We start from the raw sequence: 21,522 nt of genomic DNA, 5'->3' as shown, positions 1-21,522 counted from the left end.
AGATCATGCCCTGGTGGGCTGAGCGCCAGAGCCCCAGCAGGTGACTTTAAATCCCCGTGGGCCTGCGTTGGAGCAGGGGGCACAGGCCCTGCCCCCGTGCTGTGGGCCAGGCTCCCAGCTGCCCTGGCTGAGTGCACATACCGCCGCAAGCCAGGGAAGCGTGGGGCCGTGTGACATCAGCACGTACATGGCGTCGCACTCGGGCAGAAACGGCAGCAGTGCTGCTGTGCCCCCTTTCCTGGAGCCCCCGAGCAGCTCTTGGCCGTGCCTGGGGGCCGAGGGACTCAGTATCGCTCACCCCCCTGGGCTTGGCCAGACGTCGCTCTGCACCCCAAAGAGTGAGGCCAGCTACCCAAACTGACTTTAATGCTTTTATACACAATATAAATTACACAGCCTTGAGATGCACCCCAGGTCAGGGGGCCAGGCCAGCCACCCCCCCGCCCCTCTCCCTGCTGCACCCGAGGACGCTGGCGGAGGGAAGGGGCCACGCTCGGTGGGCACTGACAAGGCTGCCGCGCGCTGCCCGGGCAGAGGCCGGCTGGTGGCAGCAGCTGAGTGGTGTCCGTAGCACTCAGCCTCCTAGCCCCGGAGCCCCCATTGCCCGGGCAGAACTGCTCCAAGGAACAGCTGTGTATGATTGGGGGGTGGGGGGTCTGTTCCCTCCCCCGACAGCAGCTACACACAGCTGGGGCGCTGCTTGGCCTGAGCCTCATGGGACAGAGGAGGGGTCCCCAACCCAGCCCTCTAGTGCCTACTGGGGGCTCAGACTCCATGGACGGGGGGAGGACGCAAGGCGGCAGCCATTACGCAGAGGCTTTTATTCCAAGCAGTGACACTGCTGGGCATGGCTGGGGTGAGGAGCTCGGGTTACTGGGCAGCAATGGGTCTGAGTTCCCGCTTCCCACGCCCCAGGCTAGGCCCAGCCTGTATGAGGGGGGAACCTGCAGCACTGCTGGGCCCTGCCCCCATGGCCTCCCAGCCCCTGCGTAGGCACTCGCTCCTCCCCATGCCCCCTAGGAAGGGACAGGCCCAGCAAGGCCCTGCCGGCTGCTCCCAGCAGCAGCATTTCAGGCCCAGGTCCTAGGGCAGGGAGGCAGCCGGGGGTGGCAGGGCCAGCCGGGGCTTGGCACTCGGGGGGCTGGCCCAACCCTCAGCAGCAGGGCCGTGGATCTTCTGGTGGCGCTTGTAGTTGTCCCAGTGGCCGGTGGTGTAGGGGCAGTGGCGGCAGCGGAACGGCTTCTCGCCCGTGTGGCGCAGCATGTGGCGCTTGAGGTTCATGCTCTGGTTGCAGCGGTAGCTGCACAGGCCGCAGCGGAAGGGCTTGTCGCCGGAGTGGATGCGGCCGTGCCGCTTGAGGTTGGCCAGGTTGCCACAGGCGTAGTCGCAGAGCTGGCACTTGTAGGGCCGCTCGCCCGTGTGCACACGCTGGTGTCGCTTGAGGTTGTCCAGGTGGGCGGAGGCGTAGGGGCAGAGGGGGCAGGCAAAGGGCTTCTCGCCGCTGTGCGTCTTCATGTGGCGAGCCAGGTGGTTGGGGTAGTGTGTGGCGAAAGAGCACAGGCTGCAGGAGAAGCCCTTGGCGCCGCTCTCGGGGGGGCTGTCGCCCGGCTCGGTGCTCAGCACGGCCAGGCTGCAGCGGCTGCAGATCTGCTCGACCAGGCTCTCGTCCTGCGCCAAGCCGTCGTCCAGCACCAGCCCGCACATGCGGCAGGTGAAGGGGAAGAGCAGCTCCGGCAAGGCGTCTGTCTCGTCGCCCCGCAGGCGGGCGCAGCCGGGCAGGAGGGGGCTGCCCGCACCGCTCACGTGCAGGCTCAGCTCCGGCAGCAGCGGCTCTGCAGGACAGGGCAGAGGGCAGCTGTGAGACTGGGGGCGGGGACCTCCTCCCTCCCCCGCCTGCCATGTCCAGCCCCCTCCTCCCTGCACCGAGCCTCCCTGCCCCTGCTCCCCCCCGGCCCACACGTCTCCTCCCCAGAGCGAGTGCCAGGTGGGGAGGGACTGGGCCGAGGAGGTACCTGTCCTGGCTGCTGGATGGTGTTTGAGGTGCAGCGTGTGGGGGGCTCCGCTCCGCCCAGGCGCCCAGACCCCCCAGAGCAGGAGCTGCCCCTGAAGCCTCACTGGAGGCCAGTGACCACACCGGCTTCTCTTGCCAGGGCCCTGCAGCCCTACCCCCACTGGCCCAGGAGCGGCCTGCTCCGGCCCATGTGCTGGGCATTTCCTGCCCCCCTACCTTGGGCCTTGTCCCGGCGGCAGGGCCCCTCCTCCGCCTGGCGATGGCTCAGCATGTGGCGCTTGAGGTTGCGGCTCTGGTTGCAGCGGTAGTCGCAGGCGCTGCACTGGAAGGGCTTGTCCTGGCTGTGGATGCGCTCGTGGCGCCGCAGGTTGCCCAGGCTGCTGCAGGCGAAGCTGCAGGCCTGGCAGCGGTAGGGCCTCTCGCCCGTGTGCGTGCGCTTGTGCCGCGTCAGGTTCACCAGCTGGGCCGAGGCATAGTCGCAGTGCGGGCACTTGAAAGGCTTCTCGCCGTTGTGGGTCTTCATGTGGCGCTTGAGGTGGCTGGAGTAGTGGGAGGCGAAGGGGCAGAGCTGGCAGGAGTAGACCACGCGCTGGCCCCGGCCCTCCTCGGCCCCCGCACACCGTGGGCAGCGCTGCCCCAAGCGCACGGCCAGCTGCAGGCCACACTGAGGGCAAGGCAGGGCTGGGGGTCCAGGCTCCCGCCCCTCCTCGGGGTCACTCTCCACGCTCAGCTGCCGGTAGCTGGAGTAGTCGTCGTCGCTCAGCGAGTAGGCCGGGATGGTGATCTTCCCCACCAGGGAGTCCACTACAAACGCCGCAGGGAGAGGGGAGCAGTCAGCGCAGAGGCCACACACCCCCAGCAGCCACCCCCAAGCCCCTCCCCTCTGGGCTGGCCACAGGAACGGCCAGGCTGGGTCAGCCCAGTGTCCTGTCTTCTGACAGCGGCTGGTGCCAGACGCTTTAGCGGGAATGGCCATGATCTAGTGAGCCCAACTCTGTCGTCAGTCCCAGCAGCTGGCAGCCAGAGGCTAGGGGACACCCAGCGTGTGGGGCTGCGTCCTGACCATGTTGGCTAATAGCCATTGATGGACCTGTCCTCTAGGAACGTCTCTCGTTCTTTTTGACCCCTATTACAGTCTTGGCCTTCACAACATCCTGAGGTTGACTCTGTTATGTGAAGAAAACTTCCTTTTGTGTGTTTAAAACCTGCTGCCTAGTAATTTCATTTGGTGGCCCCTAGTTCTTGTGTTATGAGAAGGAGTAAATAACACTTCCTTATTCAATTTCTCCACACCAGCCATGATTTTATAGACCTCTATCCTATCCCCCCTTAGTCATCTCTTTTCCAAGCTGAAAAGTCCCAGGCTTGTTAGTCTCTCCTCATACAGAAGCCGTTCCATACCCCTAATCATTTTTGTTGCTCTTTTCCCATTCCAATAGAGTTTTTTTTGAGAGGGGGCAACTACATCTGCACACAGAATTCAAGATGTGGGTGTACCAGGGGTTTATATAGAGGCAATATGATATTTTCTGTCTTATTATCCAGCCCTCTCCTAATGGTTCCTACGTTCTGTTTGCCTCTTTGACTGCCACTGCACACTGCGTGGATGTTTCCTGAGAACTATCTATGACTCCACAATCTCTTTCTTAAAGGGCAACAGCTAATTTAGACCCCGTCATTTTATATGTATAGGTGGGATTATGGTTTCTAATGTGCATTACTTTGCACTGATCAACACTGAATTTCACCTGCCATTTTCTTGCCCAGTCACCCAGTTTTGTGAGAGCTTTTTGTAGCTCTTTGCAGTCTGCTTTGGACTTTGCCACCTCAGTGCTTACATCTTTTTCCCCACACCATTTATGAATGTGTTGAAGGGCACTGGTCCCAGTGCAGGAGCCCCCCCAGAATAGCTATCCATGAGCCCCTCCCCTTTGGGCAGCACCCACCCACCAGGCCACAGGGGCATTTGCCCAGGACACCCCAGCAGACACCAGTTCCCAACAGATGGGCCTGCCCACGCAGGACCCCCACTCTGTGGAACTGCTGTGGTTCCCTCTACACCTGCTGGCCAGGCCCTCAGAGAGGCCATTAAACCAGCATGAGAGCTGGCAAGGGGGCTGGCTGGACCTGCACTGACAGCCTACGCAGCAGGGTCACCCCATGGCAAGGGCACAGCCGAAGCTAGGCAGCGGAGCTGAGAACCGTCCCTGCAGTGCCCCAGCTAGACAGATGGCAGTCAGGGGCAATGCCAATGTGCCCCATGCTGTCCTGCTGGCAGCCTGGGCCAAGGGAGCACAGGGCTTGCATCCAGTGGCCACTGGAGCAGGAGACAGATGCAGACGGCTGCACTCCAGGCCCTGAGAGGCGCAGGAGCAGCCCCTGGACACACACTGGGCCAGCGAGCTTTGCAGCAGTGGGCTCACGGAAATGCCATCGTCCCAGACAGCACTGCTTCTCCAACAGAGCCTGCCCCTGGCTCCTCAAGCCCTCCCCCTCCGGTCTCCGCCGCTCCCTGCATGGGGCCTCGCTGCTTGAGCCAGAGAATGGATAAAACCCCTGGGACCATCTCCTATCACAGATGGAGAGGTTTCCTGTCTGTTCTCTTCCTCTAACTCCAGTGACCCCATCCAGCCTCCTCATCTGCCTTGTGCTCACTCTCATCCCCACCCTCTTCTCAGGCTCCAGCCAGGACCAGCCGGCTTTAGTTTCTCCCCCCTTAAAAACCCATTTGCCTCTCCAACTACCACCCCAGCTCTGTTTCCCCCTTCATCAGTAAGCTCACTGAATACACAGTGCTGGGGAGGAGCCGGTGGCCATGGTACATGTAGGTACCAGTGACATAGGGAAGGAGAGGACAGAGGTCCTGAAGCCCAAAGTTGGCTGCTAGGTAAGAGACTGAAGTCCAGGACTTTCTTCAGCCATTCTCTGAAATGCCTCCAGTTCCACGCGCAGGGCCAGTTAGCCAGGCAGAACTGCAGGGTCTCACTGCGTGGATGAGACGATGGTGTAGGGAGGAGGGGTTTAGATTTATTAGGAAGGAGGAGCCTATACAGGCAGGATAGGCTCCACCCACACCAAAATGGACCAGACTGCTGGCATGTCAAATTAAAAAGGTCATAGAGGAGTTTCTAAACTAAGGGCTGGGGGAAAGCCAAGAGGTGCGGAGGAACATGTGATTCGGACAGAGGCAGCCCTTAGGGGAGGATCTATTAACAGGGATTCTCTGTAGCCTAGTAAAGGGGAGAGGACAGACATTGATAAAGTGCAGGCAGGAGTCAAACAAGAGAGAGAGTCCCATTCAATGACATCACAACAAGGCAGACAACTAAATATTGACAAATTTTATAAGTGCTTGTTTACAAATGCAAGAAGTCTAAATAGTAAGATGGGTGAGTGCCTGGTATTAAATGAGGCTGTTGATATAATAGGAAACATGGAAACTTGGTAGACTGATGATAATCAATGCGACACTAATTCCTATACATTTTGTACCCTGGTAGGACAGAACAGGTCGTGCTGGTTGGGGAGGAGCACTATAAGTGAAAAAAAGCATAGAGTAAAAAAATCTTAAATGACTCAAACGGTACCACAGACTCTCTCTCTGGACAGAAATTCCATGCGTGAATAAGAAGGGTAGAGCAGTAGGGATATACTACTGACCCCCTGGCCAGGATGGTGATGGAGACTGGGAAATGTTCAGGGCGATTAGAGAGTCTATAAAAATAGAAAATGCAGTAATGGGAGACTTCAACTATCCCCCTATTGACTGGGAACAGGTAACTTCAGGATAGGATGCAAAGAACATTTCTAGACACCCTTAATGCCTGCCGCTTGGAGCAGCCAGCCCTGGAGCCCGGCAGAGACAAGTCTTGACTTGGGGCTGCTCTGCATAAGGCTGTAAGTCGATCAAACTTGCACGAGGTCAGTCATGTCAGTTACATAACTCAAGTTAATGTACAGTGGTGTCTACCTGGGGGGAGGGGTCGCTCAGTGGGGGGAGGGGTCACTCAGTGGGGGGAGGGGTCGCTCAGTGGTTGGAGCATTGGCCTGCTAAACCCAGGGTTGAGAGTTCAATCCTTGAGGGGGCCACTTAGGGATCTGGGGCAAAATCAGTACTTGGTCCTGCTAGTGAAGGCAGGGGGCTGGACTCTATGACCTTTCATAGTCCCTTCCAGTTCTAGGAGATGGGATATCTCCATTAATTAATTATTATTTATTTACCCCCCGCGATGTCGACGGGAGATGCTCTCCCATTAACGTAGCTTCTGCCTCTTGGGGAGATGGAGTACAGACCGTGTCAGGAGAGCGCTCTCCCGTCAATTCAGCAGGTCCTCACCAGACCCACTAAATCGACTGCACTGCATCAATGCCGATTTAGGCGGTAGCGTAGGCATGGCCTTTGTCCTCCGTGGCGGCGCACAGGATCTGATCCAAGCAGTGAATGTAGTTGAACTGCTCGGTAATAGTGACCATAATGTAACTAAATGGAACATCCTTCTAGGGGGGGAATACAAAAGAAACCCCCCCCAGGAGCATTTAACTTCAAAGAGGGGAACTACACACGAACGAGGAGGCTAGTGACGTGGAACATAAAAGGAGCAGTCACAAGACTGCAGGGAAACTTTTTACCACCTCCATCACAGAGGCTCAAACCCTACGTACACCCTCCCCCACAAAGAAAGGAAACTGTAAGTCAACCAAAAGAACGCCCTCATTGCTAAACGGAGTAAAAGCAGCAGTCAGAGACAGAGACACCCCCTAAAGATTGTAAGTCAAATCTTACTGAGGAAAATAGAAAGGATAAACTCTGACAAGTCATGGAAAATTTAATTAGGCCGGTAAAAAAAAAAAAAAAAATTGTTGCTGTTTTTTTAAGTACATCAGAAGCAGGAGGCCTGCCAGACAATCAGTAGGACCACTGGACAATTGAGGTGCTAATGGAGCACTCAAGGATGACAAGGCCATTGCAGACAAGTTACATGAATACTTTGCATCAGTCTTCACTGCAGATCACCTGAGGGAAATTCCCATACTTCAGCCATTCTTTTTAGGTGACAAATCTGAGGAGCTGTCCCAGATTGAGGTGTCAGTGGAGAAGATTCTGGAACAAATGGATAAATTAGGGAGGAATAGGTCACCAGGACCAGATGGGATTCACCCAAGAGTTCTGAAGAACTAACTGTGGTATGTAACCTATTGCTTAAGTCAGTCTCTGTACCAGATGACTGGAGGATAGTTAATATGATGCCAATTTTTTTAAAAGGACTCCAGAGGCGATCCTGGCAATTACAGGCCGGTAAGCCTGACTTCAGTAACAGGCAAACTGGTTGAAACTATAGGGAAGAACAGAATTATCAGACACAGAGGAACACGATATGTTGGAGGAAGAGCCAACATGGTTTTTGTAAAGGGAAATCCTGCCTTAACAATTCAAATTCTCTGAGGGGCTCAACAAGCAAGTGGACAAGGGGGATCCAGTGGATAGAGCGTACTTGGACTTTCAGAAAGCCGTTGACAAGATCCCTCACAATGGCTCTTAAGCAAACATGGGATTAGACTAGATGACCCTTGCAGTGCCTTCTATTCCTAGGATTCTATAATTCTACGGTAAGAGGGAAGGTCGTCTTATGGATCAGGAACTGGTTACAAAACAGGAAATAAGGGACAAGAATAAATGGTCAATTTTGACAGTGGAGAGAGGTAAATAGCAGGATCCCCCAGGGGTCTGTACTGGGACCAGCGCTGTTCAACGTATTCGTAATGATATGGAAAAAGGGGTAAACGATACAAAATTACTCAAGATAGTTAAGTCCGAAGCAGTGTGAGGAGTTCCAAAGGGATCTTACAAAACTGGGTGACTGGGCAACAAAATGCCAGATGAAATTCAGTGTTGACAAATACAAAGTAATGCGCATTGGAAACCAATCGGAACTCTACATACACAATGATGGGTCTAAATCAGCTGTTACCACTCGAGAAAGATCATGAGGGCATTGTGGACAGTTCTCTGAAAACATCCACTCAAGGTGCAGCAGCAGTCAAAAAAGTGAACAGAATGGTAGGAACCAAAGGAAAGGGACAGATAATCAGCCAATAAATATTATATTGCCACGGTATAAATCCATGGCCCAGCCAGACTTTCAGTACTGCGAGCAGTTCCGCTCACCCCATCTCAAAAAAAAAAAGATATATTGGAATTGGAAAAAGTAGATAGAAAGGCAGGAAAAATGATTAGGGGGATGGAACAGCTTCCACATGAGGAGAGATTAAAAAAACGGGGACTTTTCAGCCTGGAAAAGAGACGACTAAGGGGCGATATGATCGAGGTCTATAAAATCAGGACTAGTGTGGAGACAGTAAATAAGGATGTGTTATTTACTCCTTCTCAACAAGAACTGGGGTCACCAAATGAAATTAATAGGCAGCAGGTTGAAAACAAACAAAAGGAAGTATTTCTCCACACAACGCACAGTCAGCCTGTGGAACTCGTTGCCAGGGGATGCTGTGAAGGCCAAAAGTATAACTGGGTTCATAAATAATTAGATACGTTCACAAAGAATAGGTCCATTAATGGCTACTAGCCAAAATAGTCAAGGATGAAACCGCATGCTCCAGGTGTTCTATTCCAGGAGGAATTCTGCGCCACTGTGCATGTGCAGAAGGACAAGTGCAGAGTCCTGCACTTAGGACGGAAGAATCCCCTGCACTGCTACAGACCAGGGACCTAGTGGCTAGGCAGCAGTTCTGCAGAAAATGACCTGGGGTTACAGTGGATGAGAAGCTGGATATGAGTCAACAGTGTGCTCTTGTTGCCAAGAAGGCCAATGGCATATTGGGCTGCATTAGTAGGAGTATTGCCAGCAGATCGAGGGAAGTGATTATTCACCTCTATTTGGCACTGGTGAGGCCACATCTGGAGTACTGTGTCCAGTTTTGGGCCCCACACTACAGAAAGGATGTGGACAAATTGGAGAGAATCCAACGGAGGGCAATGAAAATGATTCAAGTGCCCAGCCCCCTATTTATGAGGAGAGGCTGAGGGAACTGGGATTGTTTAGTCTCCAGAAGAGAAGAATGAGGGGGGATTTGATAGCAGCCTTCAACTACCTGAAGGGGGGTTCCAAAGAGGATGGAGCTCGGCTGTTCTCAGTGGTACTGATGACAGAACAAGGAGCAATGGTCTCAAATTGCAGTGGTGGAGGTCTAAGTTGGATATTAGGAAACACTATTTCACTAGGAGGGTGGTGAAGCACTGGAATGGGTTACCTAGGGAGGTGGTGGAATCATAGAATATCAGGGGTGGAAGGGACGTCAGGAGGTATCTAGTCCAACCCTCTGCTCAAAGCAGGCCCAATCCCCAGACAGATTTTTGCCCCAGATCCCTAAATGGCCCCCTCAAGGACTGAACTTACAACCCTGGGTTTAGCAGGCCAATGCTCAAACCACTGAGCTATCCCCGCCCCCATCCTTAGAGGTTTTTAAGGCCTGGCTTGACAAAGCCCTGGCTGGGATGATTTAGTTGGGGATTGGTCCTGCTTTGAGAAGGGGGTTGGACTAGATGACCTCCTGAGATCTCTTCCAACCCTAATCTTCTATGATTCATGTCCCCTGCAGATCCCCCCCATCCCCCAAAATAGATTCAGCGGGGAGGTGCTGCAGTTACTCCTTTTGGCCACCAGGGGCTGCTGTGGCACCAGAAGAGAGGGCAGCGGGCTCCGGGCTGAAGGCGCTGCAGAGAGGGAGGGGGCCAGGTGAGGGGGGCCAGGTGAGGGGAGACAGGATATACAGGAGGATGACCAGAGTGGGACACATGGAGCTTCTGGGGGGGGATGGACCACAGATTGGGGTTCAGAAGGGCCAGTGGGGGGGACAAACCAGGGAGGGGCACAAGAACCAGTGAGATGGCAGCATTGAGCCAGGGGCAGAATGGGGGTGCAGGGATACTGGGGATGGGGGAGAAGGGGCCAAGTGGGGGTGTAGAAACACCTGGGGGAGAGAAGGTGCAGTGACACATGGGGACAGGGCAGATGTGCCTGACTGAATGGGAGAGGCTGGAGTCAGCCAGGGTCTGCATAGGGAGACCCCCCAACTCCCAAACACCCCCCCCTACACCCTGCCAAAAAAAACCCTGTTCCATATTTCTCCCACCCACACCCAACAACCCTCCAAGTTCACTCCCAGGCTCCTTCCCAGCAATTACTTCCCTCTCCCTCAGCTCCTCCGTTACCCCGACTCCCCCCAGCCTTTGCACTGCTTCTGAGGGGGGCAGGAAATCCGGTTCTGTGTTGTAGTTTAAATGAATTACTACTCAGAGCTCTGTATTAATATGCCTAGTAAGGAATCTATTTGTCAAAAAACATTTCTTGAATCTTTTTTGTTGCCCGTATTGTTACAGACATACTTGCTGACAGGTATTTTGAAATAAATTACCAAAATAATTGAAGCTGGTATGATTATATTGTGTTATTTTGACAAATAAAAGATGCAGAATTTTAAAATATTGCACGCAGAATTTTTATTTTTTTGGCACAGAATTCCACCAGGAGTAGTGTCCCTAACCCTCTGACTGGGACTGGACGACGGGATGGATCACTCGATAACTGCTCTGTTCATTCCCTCTGGAGCATCTGTCACCGGCCACTATTTCTCTGACCCAGTATGGCCGTTCTTATGTTCACTTTCTACAATATCAGTCTGGAGTTCCTCTCCTCAACTCCATCAGAGACCCTCTCTGACCTTGCTTCCATCCCTTACTCTCCACTGAAACTGCTCTTGCTGAATCTCAGATGACCTCTCCCTAGCCAAAGCTCAGAACCAGCGCTCCATCTTCACCCTCCTTGAGCTGTTAGCCGCCTTTCACCTGCTGACCATGCTCCTCTGCTTGCAGCCTTGTCTTGCCTCGGTTTCCATGACTCTGTTCTCTCCTGGTTCTCCTACTGCTCCCTTTGCTCCTTCAGCACGCCTTTTGGAGGATACTCTTCTCTTTCTGTGGGGGTCCCACAGGGCTCTGTCCTTGGTCCCCTTCTCTTCTCCCCGCACACCTTATCCGCTAAAGTGCAACATGGCTAAAACAGAGCTTCTTAATCTCCCCCATGTCATCTGCCTGCTACCGCCTTTCTCGATCGCTGAGGACACCTCCACCATCCAGCTGTCACTCAGGCCCATCACCTGAGCATGGTCTTCGACTCGGACTTTGTTCTAGGCCCTCACTTGCAGGCTGTGTCTAAATCTTACTGATTCTTTCTGCACAATAGCTCTTGGATCCAGCCTAATCTGTCCATCCGCCCAACTAAAACCTTCCGCCAGTTACTGCAACATCCTGCCCTCCGGCCTTGACAAAGGCAACCTTGTCCCACTCAGACCCATTCAGAATTCTGCTGCAAAGATCTCTGTCCTAGTCTGGCGCACTCTGACCATGTCACCCCTCTCTGAATCCCTCCACTGGCTCCCCCTTCTCTAGTGCACCAAACCATCTGTGCAGGGCCTAGAAAGCGAAGACAAGCAATTTCTCTCTCTCACAATCGAAGGTCGACACCTGCTGCTGATCAAGCACTAGCACCCACTTGTTACATTTTAAACAAGTACCCCAGTGTTTTCCCCCTGGCTGCCTCTCACTTGGGGGAAAGTTCCACTAACCTCATTACCCTCCTTCAGCGCCCGCTTTGCTCTGAGGCCTACGAAAGCCTGACAAAGGGTAGTTGCTGGTGGGCTCACCCCACTGCCCATCATGCTGACCAATGCCGCCGCACTGTTCCCTTGTACCCCCCACCGTCGTCTGTGTCCACTTCTTGTCTTCGGCAGCCAGCACCTTGGGACAGGGTGTTCTGGCTGTACAGCCCCTAGCACAATGGGAGCCCATGTAGTGCTTGGCAATGACACGTGCTGGGCCTCGTCCCAGCCCCATGCCGAGGGCTAGCGAACACTAGGAGGTGACAGAGCTGCGGGGTGGGGCCAGCAGCCACACGGGCATGCAGTGCAAGCCCAATCAGCACACGGCCCAGCCTCTGCGCCACTAACCCCCAGAAACCTTTGTAGCATCTTTGCACTTTGCCCCCCAAGACCCTGGAGTGCTCTGCAGAGGTCAGGGCTGCTATCCTGTCTGCGGATAGGGGCAAGGAGGCACAGAGTGCGGGACTTGCCACAGGTCAGTGACAGAGGCAGGAAGACATCCGGGCTGCCAGCTCAGGGCCCCATCCACAGGGACACACGGTCTCTTATGGCCACTCGCCTAAGTGACATCTCTGCATAGATCTTCACTGCTGGGGTAAGGGAGACTCCTCCAGCAACATTACTCTGCTGATTGGAGCTCAGAGATCTAAGGCCATTGCAGCCAGCGAGTGTGACCATCTGCAGAACAGGCCACAGACCCTCCTCCAGGGACTCCTGCATCAAGCCCAGAACTGGTGGCCTGAGCCAGAGCAGATCTTCAACAAACAAGAGTGCCCCGTCTTCTAACTTCTCCCAGGGCTGGAGAATCCCCCACACCCCCGGCCAGGTGTCCCACAGTTAATCCCCCTCACTGGGAAACACCTGCACCTTATTTCCAAGCGGAATTTCTCCAGTTTTAGCTCCCAGCCACTGGCTCGCCTCTTGCCTTTGCCAGACTGAAGAGCCGTCTGCTAGGAGAATCTCCTCCTCAGGCAGATCCTTCCAGATCACGCTCTGAGTCACCTCTTCACTTTCCCTTGCTTGAGCTAAATAAACTGAGCTTCGTCAGTCTCTTACTGCAAAGCAGACTTTCCAGATCTCAAATCATTCTTGTGGCTCTTCACGGCACCCCTTCCAATTCATCAATATCCCGTTTGCAGTGTGGACGCGGCATCCAGCGACGGTTTCACATACAGAGGTAATACCACCTGCCTGTTTATACATCTGAGGATCACGTTTAGCCTCTTCACTGCAGCGTGGCCCTGGGAGCTGATATTCAGCAGGCCCACAAGTCCTTTCCCGAGTCACTGCTTTCCGGGAAGCTCCTCTGGTTCGTGAGCAGGACAACACTCTGTGCTGGGAGATAGACAAGCTCGCATTTGGCGGTGTTAGAGACAGATGTTGAAATGACCCCTGTCGCTGCAGGATCCTACTGATTCCTGGCAGGGCCTTGCGAGGATGCCAGGGAGCTCTGCTTGGTGCACAGACATTACAAGTGTGCAGCTGGGAGGCGCAGCTCCGAGAAGCCAGGAATCCATCTATCATCTAAGGATTTTATAAGGCCACGCATCGCACCAGCCGAGCATCTTCCAGCTGCACCCTCCGGGATTCTCTTTTCAGGGCCAGGACTCTGCTTGGGGCAGGTCTGGGGGAGTTGGGTGCAGGTGGGAAGAGAGGAGGGTGTTCCACCTGTGGTGGACAGGCTTTCTGAGAGAGGAAGACTGGGCAGCATTTCCTAGATGACCGGAGGTCACATTCCCCTATCTCTTCTGGAATTTTGTTCCTTAGCCAGGTCCCCTCAGCTGCAAATGCTCTGCCACGCTGTTCCTGCACCCTGAGCTGCACTGGCCCAGAACAGCACAGCTCTTGGGGTGGTTCAGCGATAAATGTGGTCGGTGATGTGCCTAGGGCTTGATCCATTGACAGTACAGAGCTGAGCCTGCCCCCGAGCGCGTGCATTACAGCAGTCTGCAGTTCCAGAAGCATGTGCTGTTTTACCAAGGGGCTGTGTCTCCTTCAGTGCACAGGATGAATGGACAGGGAATGAAGCAGCTGTTCAATATTTCTTTTTATTCTCCTAATTCAGCACGTGAGCTGCTGCCTCATTTACTGACCGCCTCCTGGGCTTGTGTGTGATACTTATCCTTGGCGTCTCGGAGCCCAGCAAGCATCCCTTCAACCCCCACCCTCCCGTTTTACAGACCGGATCCCAGGCACAGACAGGCTCCCGGCTGATCTATGCTGGGCTTTCTGCACTGACGTAGCTGTGCTGGTGCAGACGCCCAAGGTAGATGCCAACCCTGGTCACCACACGAGCGCAGCACACACACACACTAGGGGAGAAAAACCCCGAAGGTCATGACCCGCAGCCCCAGGGCAGGAAGAGAATCCAGATCTTTGGGGTCTGGCCCATCCGGGGCTCCTCCGCCAGCACACTCCTGGCTCTGCCACCTGACACAGGAATTGCAGTCCCCACAACCCTGCCCGGCAAACTCGACACGGCCGTGCAGTGACAGGTAGCATGTGACACCGTCCCTAGTTATGGGCACGAAGGGTGCCCAGACGACTGTAGCTCTCTCATGTCTTGACTTCGTCCACGCGCTCTCGCAGTCTCTCTGGACTTGCCTGTGCTTTTCACGGTGACAAACAAAAACCCTACCAGAGGCCAGGCAGCTCGCCCCCGCCCCCCCCCAACCCATTTCATAAGGAAGAAAGCAGGCCTGCTCCTGGGCCCTGCCTCACTAGGAAGGCACCATCACAGACCCCTGCCTTTCCTCTGCACAGAGCTCAGCAGTCATGCGCTTGTCCCACAGGAACCCGGGCCACCTCCGAGGGAGTGGAACCCCCAAGCCCAGAGCGAGAGGTCAGACCCACCCCATCTACCTCTCTCCCGACCTGGCAAGCGCCCGCCCAGCCTCCGCCTGGGTCCCAGCTAATCAGGCACCTGGGCAGCATGATGGCAGATCCAAGTCAATGTAGCCAAGGGTGGATGAGGCACATGCCCTGCCCGGCCTCTCCCCACCCAGAACCTCAGGGGTCCAGGGGACACACACCAGGGTGATGGGTCCTGCGGGCAGTGCTCCCTTATGGCGCCAGGGGGCCCTGGAGACAGAGCTTCACAACTCCAGCTCCACCAGAAGCCCTGGCAGTTGCCGTCAGGAAACACAGAGGCTGGGATGGGGGTGACTGCAGGGAAGAGCCCGTGCCAGGTCCCCAAAACCCTGAGCACAGGGCCAGCTCCCCCCCCTCCAACCAGTAACAGCTGCTGCTGCCTGGACTCCCAGCCTCCCAGTGCCCAGCAGAGACAGCCAGCCACTCCCTCCTCCTGAGTGCCAGGGCCCCAGGACCAACTTCCTCCCCAAAACCCTGAGCACAGGGCCAGCTCCCCCCCCCCTCCAACCAGTAACAGCTGCTGCTGCCTGGACTCCCAGCCTCCCAGTGCCCAGCAGAAACAGCCAGCCACTCCCTCCTCCTGAGTGCAGGCCCCGCGCTGGGGTCTAGCACAGAGCTGCTCTCACCCAGCTCCAACGAAGGCGCCTCCCCCGTCACCGCAGGCCTAGAGGTTCCCTCTGGGAAACACACACAGCCCATAGACAAACCTTCCGAGTCTTTCTCAAAGCCCATGATCCTGTCGCTGCTGTCCTCAAACTCCAGGTCCTGGCCCAGCAGCAGGTCACTCTGCAGCACCAGACCCCCTCCTGGCGTCTCCTCGAGAGTGTCTTCAGTGTCCACTGCAACACACGGAGCGCCAGCCAGTTACTGCTGGGGCACAAGGAAATGCGCTATCACAGGCTGAGGACTTGAGTGCCCAGCTCTCTTCCTTGCCGCCGCACAACCATGGGAGGCACGGGGAACGGACGTTACTACTGGCGTCCGGGAGCCAGGGCTGGGCCCAGCCACATGGGGAACCGGGACTTTGGCAGTGGCTCCAGGGAGAGTCCTCCACATGCTACCAGCTGCATGTGAAGTGCCCTCCAAGCCTCCCATCCTACAGCACAGGGGAAAAGGTGAAACCTCGGTCCCGATACCCCTGCTCAGGCTGCCTTCAGCATCCTGGATCAGAGCTCCCACGGCACGCAGGGGAGCTAGGCAAGACAAGGGAAGACTGGGGCAGCAGAGTGAAACAAATGCGGGCACCTCCCTTTCCCCGTGCAGCAGGGACTTCACACCCGTTTCCTGTGTGAAGAGAAAATGAGACCCGAGGGGATTGGAGAAACACTGACAGGCGGTAGAGGAGCCAGCCACCCAGCCAGCCCTGCATAGTGGAGCACACCAATGCCCTCAGGCCACTCTGCAGGGCAGAAGCACTGCATTAAAAGGTCCAGGCACGCCCCGCATGCAGGCCGTGGCTTCTCAGTTAGCCAGTGACAGCTAAGGGCCTAGCCAGCACTGCGACCACCTATACACAATTAGCAGTGCTGGTCCCAACAGGGTGGGGGAAACCGGCAAGCTCTGTCCCCACACCCCAAAGCCTCTGCAGGCAAGCAGCAACGCTGACAGGAGACTCAGGTGACCAGATTAGATTTCGTTTTGCCAGGGAGTTGCCAGTGCAGTCCAGGGGACGCTGAGCACAGCTGGGTGTTGGGAGAGAGAGTGCGCTGGCTTGCGTGAGCCCCAGGACGTGCAGCTTTAGCCCCACTGCATGGCAACTGGACTATCTGCAGTCCTGACCTGGCCCAATGTCTGCGGCCCCTGAGCCACACCAGCTTTCCAGCCTTCACCCTCTCACTCCCATGGTACTGGTGGGGAACTGAAACCCAGGGCCACACAGGGAGCCCTTGGCAGAGCACAGACTGGCTCCCAGGACAGCATCCTGCCCATGCAAGTTATTCCACCAAAGCCCACTGGGGCTCAGGTCAGATCTTGGGTTCTGCCGTTCCACACACCCTTTCCTGCTCATCCCCTGCCACATGGAGGCCTTCAGGAGAGGAGCGTGGAGCCATCTGCCTTGTACATTTCACCGGGAGGGGAGGAAGAACAGCTTCCCCGATGGCTACTCCCCACCTGCTAAGAATGGGAAGAAATCAGAGATTCTGCTGCCTGAAAGGAACCGCTCACACGGCTCCTCTACCAGGGGTAGGGAGCTGCCCACCTCTCCCACGCCCGCACAAGGGCTCTCTCCCAGGCTGTGGCTGCACCACGAGCGAAGGCTGTGATTCCCTTGCTCAGGCGAGTGCGAGTATCAATAGCCGTGTGGCTGCAACAGCAGAGGCCTGGCCTGGCTGTGCCAAGTGCCTGCCCATCTGTTTCAGCCGTACCCGAGCAACTGCAGCTAGGCTGTGTAACTTGCTGAGAGCTGGTGTGAGGCCACGTACCAGAGCAGGGGAATCATCGCCACAGGCTCCTCAGAACAGAGTGGGGATGTCCCTAAGGGGAGCTTCCTAACAGACGCAACAGCGTCTCCTGCGCCCAGAAGACGGCCAGTGTAAGGGCGACGGACAGGGCTGAAAGCTGAATGCGCGAGGGTCTGGGAGCTGCCTCCCAGTGTCCTACTGCTCTAGACACACGGCAGCTCTGGGCACTCCTGGACTGGGATCCTTCGGCTCCCCTGCAGCACCTGGCGCTTCGTGTCCAGCCTCCCCCAGGGACCGGCAGCGCGGTGCTTGGCTGCAAGGATGTTACAGCCGGGGGCACTAACGTGTCCCCCCACCCCCGGGCTGCTCTGCTACCCCCTAACCCCAGCCCCCCCCCCGGCTGCTCTGCTACCCCCTAACCCCAGCCCCCCCCCCGGCTGCTCTGCTACCCCCTAACCCCCCCCCACCCCGCTGTGCTACCCCCTAACCCCCCCCCCCCGGCTGCTCTGCTACCCCCTAACCCCAGCCCCCCCCCCCGGCTGCTCTGCTACCCCCTAACCCCCCCCCACCCCGCTGTGCTACCCCCTAACCCCCCCCCCCGGCTGCTCTGCTACCCCCTAACCCCAGCCCCCCCCCCCGGCTGCTCTGCTACCCCCTAACCCCCCCCCACCCCGCTGTGCTACCCCCTAACCCCCCCCCCCCGGCTGCTCTGCTACCCCCTAACCCCAGCCCCCCCCCCGGCTGCTCTGCTACCCCCTAACCCCCCCCCACCCCGCTGTGCTACCCCCTAACCCCCCCCCTGTGCTACCCCCTAACCCCCCCCACCCCGCTGTGCTACCCCCTAACCCCCGCTCGGACCCCCCCCCGGGCCCCCCCTCACCTTTCACGGGCTGCGGGTGTCGCTGCTTCCGGCGGGGCATCGTGTCCGGCTCCAGCCCGCCGCGTGCCCCGCCCCCCGCTCCGGCCCCGCCGCGCCCCCGCCCCCGCCGCTCATGGGCCCCGCGGCTCGGAGCGGCCGGTGGCTCCGGCCCCACTTCCGCTTCCGGCCGCAGGGCACGCTGGGAGCCGCGGGGCGCGGCGAGGGAACGGCGGCGACGGTGACGTCATCGGCGCGCCCACAGCCCGCGGGGCGGAAGGGGGGGGGCAGGGCGCGGGGAGAACGGAGGGGCGGGGCCGGGAGTTACCGGCGGGGGGGAGGAGCAGGGGGGCGGGGGTTACGGGCGGGGGGGGAACAGGGGGGCGGGGGGGGAGGAGCAGGGGGCGGGGGTTACGGGCGGGGGGGGGAACAGGGGGGCGGGGGGGGGAGGAGCAGGGGGCGGGGGTTACGGGCGGGGGGGGGAACAGGGGGGCGGGGGGGGGAGGAGCAGGGGGCGGGGGTTACGGGCGGGGGGGAACAGGGGGGCGGGGAGGGAGGAGCAGGGCGCGGGGGTTACCGGCGGGGGGGGGAACAGGGGGGCGGGGGGGAGGAGCAGGGCGCGGGGGTTACCGGCGGGGGGGGAACAGGGGGGCGGGAGGAGCAGGGGGCGGGGGTTACGGGCGGGGGGGGAACAGGGGGGCGGGGGGGGGAGGAGCAGGGGGCGGGGGTTACCGGCGGGGGGGGAACAGGGGGGCGGGAGGAGCAGGGGGCGGGGGTTACGGGCGGGGGGGGAACAGGGGGGCGGGGGGGGGAGGAGCAGGGGGCGGGGGTTACGGGCGGGGGGGGAACAGGGGGGCGGGGGGGGGAGGAGCAGGGCGCGGGGGTTACGGGCGGGGGGGGAACAGGGGGGCGGGGGGGGGAGGAGCAGGGGGCGGGGGTTACGGGCGGGGGGGGAACAGGGGGGCGGGGGGGGGAGGAGCAGGGGGCGGGGGTTACCGGCGGGGGGGGAACAGGGGGGCGGGAGGAGCAGGGGGCGGGGGTTACGGGCGGGGGGGGAACAGGGGGGCGGGGGGGGGAGGAGCAGGGGGCGGGGGTTACGGGCGGGGGGGGAACAGGGGGGCGGGGGGGGGAGGAGCAGGGCGCGGGGGTTACGGGCGGGGGGGGAACAGGGGGGCGGGGGGGGGAGGAGCAGGGCGCGGGGGTTACGGGCGGGGGGGGAACAGGGGGGCGGGGGGGGAGGAGCAGGGCGCGGGGGTTACCGGCGGGGGGGGAACAGGGGGGCGGGAGGAGCAGGGCGCGGGGGTTACGGGCGGGGGGGGAACAGGGGGGCGGGGGGGGGAGGAGCAGGGCGCGGGGGTTACGGGCGGGGGGGCGGAGCAGGGCAGCAGGGAGCCCGGCCCCGAGCCGGTGCAGCTGCTGGGGCACCGCGGGGTACAGGGAGCAATCAAGAAAGATAAGGACATTGTCGCACACAAGTCTTGTCGGGTCTCGGCTGTCTGTACCCCGGGCGGGTGGGGAAGCGCTGCTCCCTCCACTAATACAAACGAGGCCCTTCAGAGACTGACGTGTGAGGACCTGGAGCAAAGGGATCATGTAAAAAGCCAGCTGTCCCTAGGGGTCTGATGGAGTTTGGGTACACACAAAAACATGAATCCGCTCACTAAATACTGCCCGTTCCACGGCCGGTGAGAGTAGCAAATTCTCTCATAATTAAGAAAAAATACGCTAGAGCTGAGTCCGAGAACTACAACCCCGCCAGCCTGACATCAATACTTGGTGATTTGGTTGAAATGATCATTAACAGCACAAAATGCTTGGAAGATCATGACCGGATAGGCTCCAACCAGCTCCCGTTCAGCAAGGCGGCCAGAATTCTTTGAATGTGTCAGTAAAGTATTGGCTGATGGAGAACTAGTTGACCCAAGTATCAGAGGGGTAGCCGGGTTAGTCTGAATCTGTAAAAAGCAACAACGAGTCCTAGGGCACCTTTAAGACTAACAGAAGAAGTGAGGTTCTTACCCACGAAAGCTTATGCTCCTAATACTTCTGTTAGTTTTAAAGGTGCCACGGACCCTCGGTTACTTTTTAGTTGACCCAATTTATTGAGCGAGAGAAGGAGGGGGAGGTATTATCTTTTATGTGGCCAACTCCTGTTGCTGAGAGAGACAAGCTTTCTCCCTCCCAGAGCTCTGTGTACCTCAGAAGTTTTTTTTTTTCTTCCTACAGAAGTTGATCCAATAAACGATATTCCCTCACCCAGCTGGAGTCTCTCTCATATTCTGGAACCAACAGGGCTGCATCTACACTGTGTCTAAAAGATTTTTGTAACAGACTCATGTCCCTGCTGGTAACTGGCCCCTTGTGGTCAGTCATGGCAGTGTAGATGCTTTAGCTTAATCCCTACTCCCTAGGTGTTTCCAACAAGTTTAAAACGAGCTTTGTATCTAAGAACACCCCTTGGGTCAGCAAAGAATCCATCCAACAACAAAAAAGAAAAGAAACCACTTCGGCAAGGGCTTTGGTCCCACTAAGCTCTCCCGCTGCCAAGCTCTGAATCCTTCCTTAAAGCAAGAAGCTTCCTGGGGCTTGGATACAGCAGTCTTGCCATTCTTTGTGGCTGAAGAACCCCGTTCTCTTCCCCGGAGCAGCCTGTGCAGTGATCTCCTTCCTTCCTGCCCACAGGTTCTGCCTCCAGAGCGACCCGCCCTGGATTCTAAAAAGCGCTCGTTTACCAGTTAAGGCCTAAAGCACGACCTGGGCAAGCTGTTCCCCTCAGGCTGGCTCACCAGCCGTAGTCATGGGGAGACTGGACCCACCTTCCTTCCTAAAAGGGACAGTCATCCCATGACAACCTTCAGCAAGATCCCTCCCCAGAGGCGAAGTAGCCACTGTGTGAGAGGCAAAGAACTGTGATGGATCAGAAACTGGCAAGGAAACCGACAGCAAAGTGTAGAGTCCAACGGTCAGTTTTCCTCCTGGCTAAAGGTAAAAAGCAGGGCATCAAGATGATTGAAAATCCAACACTGAATGGATTTGCTAATGATCAGGAAAGAGGGAAGTTAATGAGGTAGTAACAGCTGAGACACAGAAGCCTTGGGTGAGCTTAAACACAAAAAGGAAGCTTACAAGAAGTGGAAACTTGGACAGATGGGAGAAGTATAAAAATAGCAGATCGAGGAACGTGATCGTTCCCCTTTATTCGACATTGGTGAGGCCTCATCTGGAATACTGTGTCCAGTTTTGGTCCCCACACTACAAGAAGGATGTGGAAAAATTGGAAAGAGTCCAGCGGAGGGCAACAAAAATGATTAGGGGTCTGGAGCACATGACTTATGAGGAGAGGCTGAGAGAACTGGGATTGTTTAGTCTCCAGAAGAGAAGAATGAGGGGGGATTTGATAGCAGCCTTCAACTACCTGAAGGGGGGTTCCAAAGAGGATGGAGCTCGGCTGTTCTCAGTGGTGGCAGATGACAGAACAAGGAGCAATGGTCTCAAGTTGCAGTGGGGGAGGTCCAGGTTGGATATTAGGAAACACTTTTTCATTAGGAGGGTGGTGAAACACTGGAATGCGTTACCTAGGGAGGTGGTGGAGTCTCCTTCCTTGGAGGTTTTTAAGGCCCGGCTTGACAAAGCCCTGGCTGGGATGATTTAGCTGGGAATTGGTCCTGCTTTGAGCAGGGGGTTGGACTAGATGACCTCTTGAGGTCCCTTCC

The 21,522-nt window shown here is 57.3% G+C and overlaps 1 protein-coding gene across 6 annotated transcripts; it reads right to left on the bottom strand.

The window, feature by feature from the left end:
- Positions 1-349: 349 nt before the first annotated feature.
- Positions 350-17,941, bottom strand: ZNF513 (zinc finger protein 513). Of its 6 annotated transcripts, none has more exons than XM_054021252.1 (5): positions 17,834-17,912; positions 16,546-16,663; positions 15,259-15,418; positions 2,228-2,815; positions 350-1,832 (listed from the first exon to the last, which is right to left on the bottom strand). In XM_054021252.1, exons 3-5 carry the CDS (start codon positions 15,281-15,283, stop codon positions 1,084-1,086), a joined length of 1,362 nt encoding a protein of 453 aa, XP_053877227.1. In that variant the 5' UTR covers positions 15,284-15,418; positions 16,546-16,663; positions 17,834-17,912; the 3' UTR covers positions 350-1,083. The 6 variants fall into 6 exon arrangements, with proteins under 6 accessions (XP_053877227.1, XP_053877230.1, XP_053877228.1 ...); XM_054021255.1 differs by having other exon boundaries at positions 15,259-15,390; XM_054021253.1 differs by having other exon boundaries at positions 16,546-16,666; positions 17,834-17,876.
- Positions 17,942-21,522: the final 3,581 nt, after the last annotated feature.

This window comes from Malaclemys terrapin, chromosome 3, assembly GCF_027887155.1.
Source record: "Malaclemys terrapin pileata isolate rMalTer1 chromosome 3, rMalTer1.hap1, whole genome shotgun sequence".
Lineage (NCBI taxonomy): Eukaryota > Metazoa > Chordata > Testudines > Emydidae > Malaclemys > Malaclemys terrapin.
This window is presented reverse-complemented; position numbering and strand designations above follow the sequence as displayed.

Excerpts from the sequence above, each read along its gene's own strand:
- ZNF513 (XM_054021250.1), bottom strand. The coding sequence starts at position 17,873 with ATGCCCCGCCGGAAGCAGCGACACCCGCAGCCCGTGAAAG. Across the intron at positions 15,391-17,833 it reads ACACCCGCAGCCCGTGAAAG|TGGACACTGAAGACACTCTC; the intron begins GTGAGGGGGGGC and ends CGTGTGTTGCAG. Across the intron at positions 2,816-15,258 it reads CTTTGAGAAAGACTCGGAAG|TGGACTCCCTGGTGGGGAAG; the intron begins GTTTGTCTATGG and ends CGGCGTTTGTAG.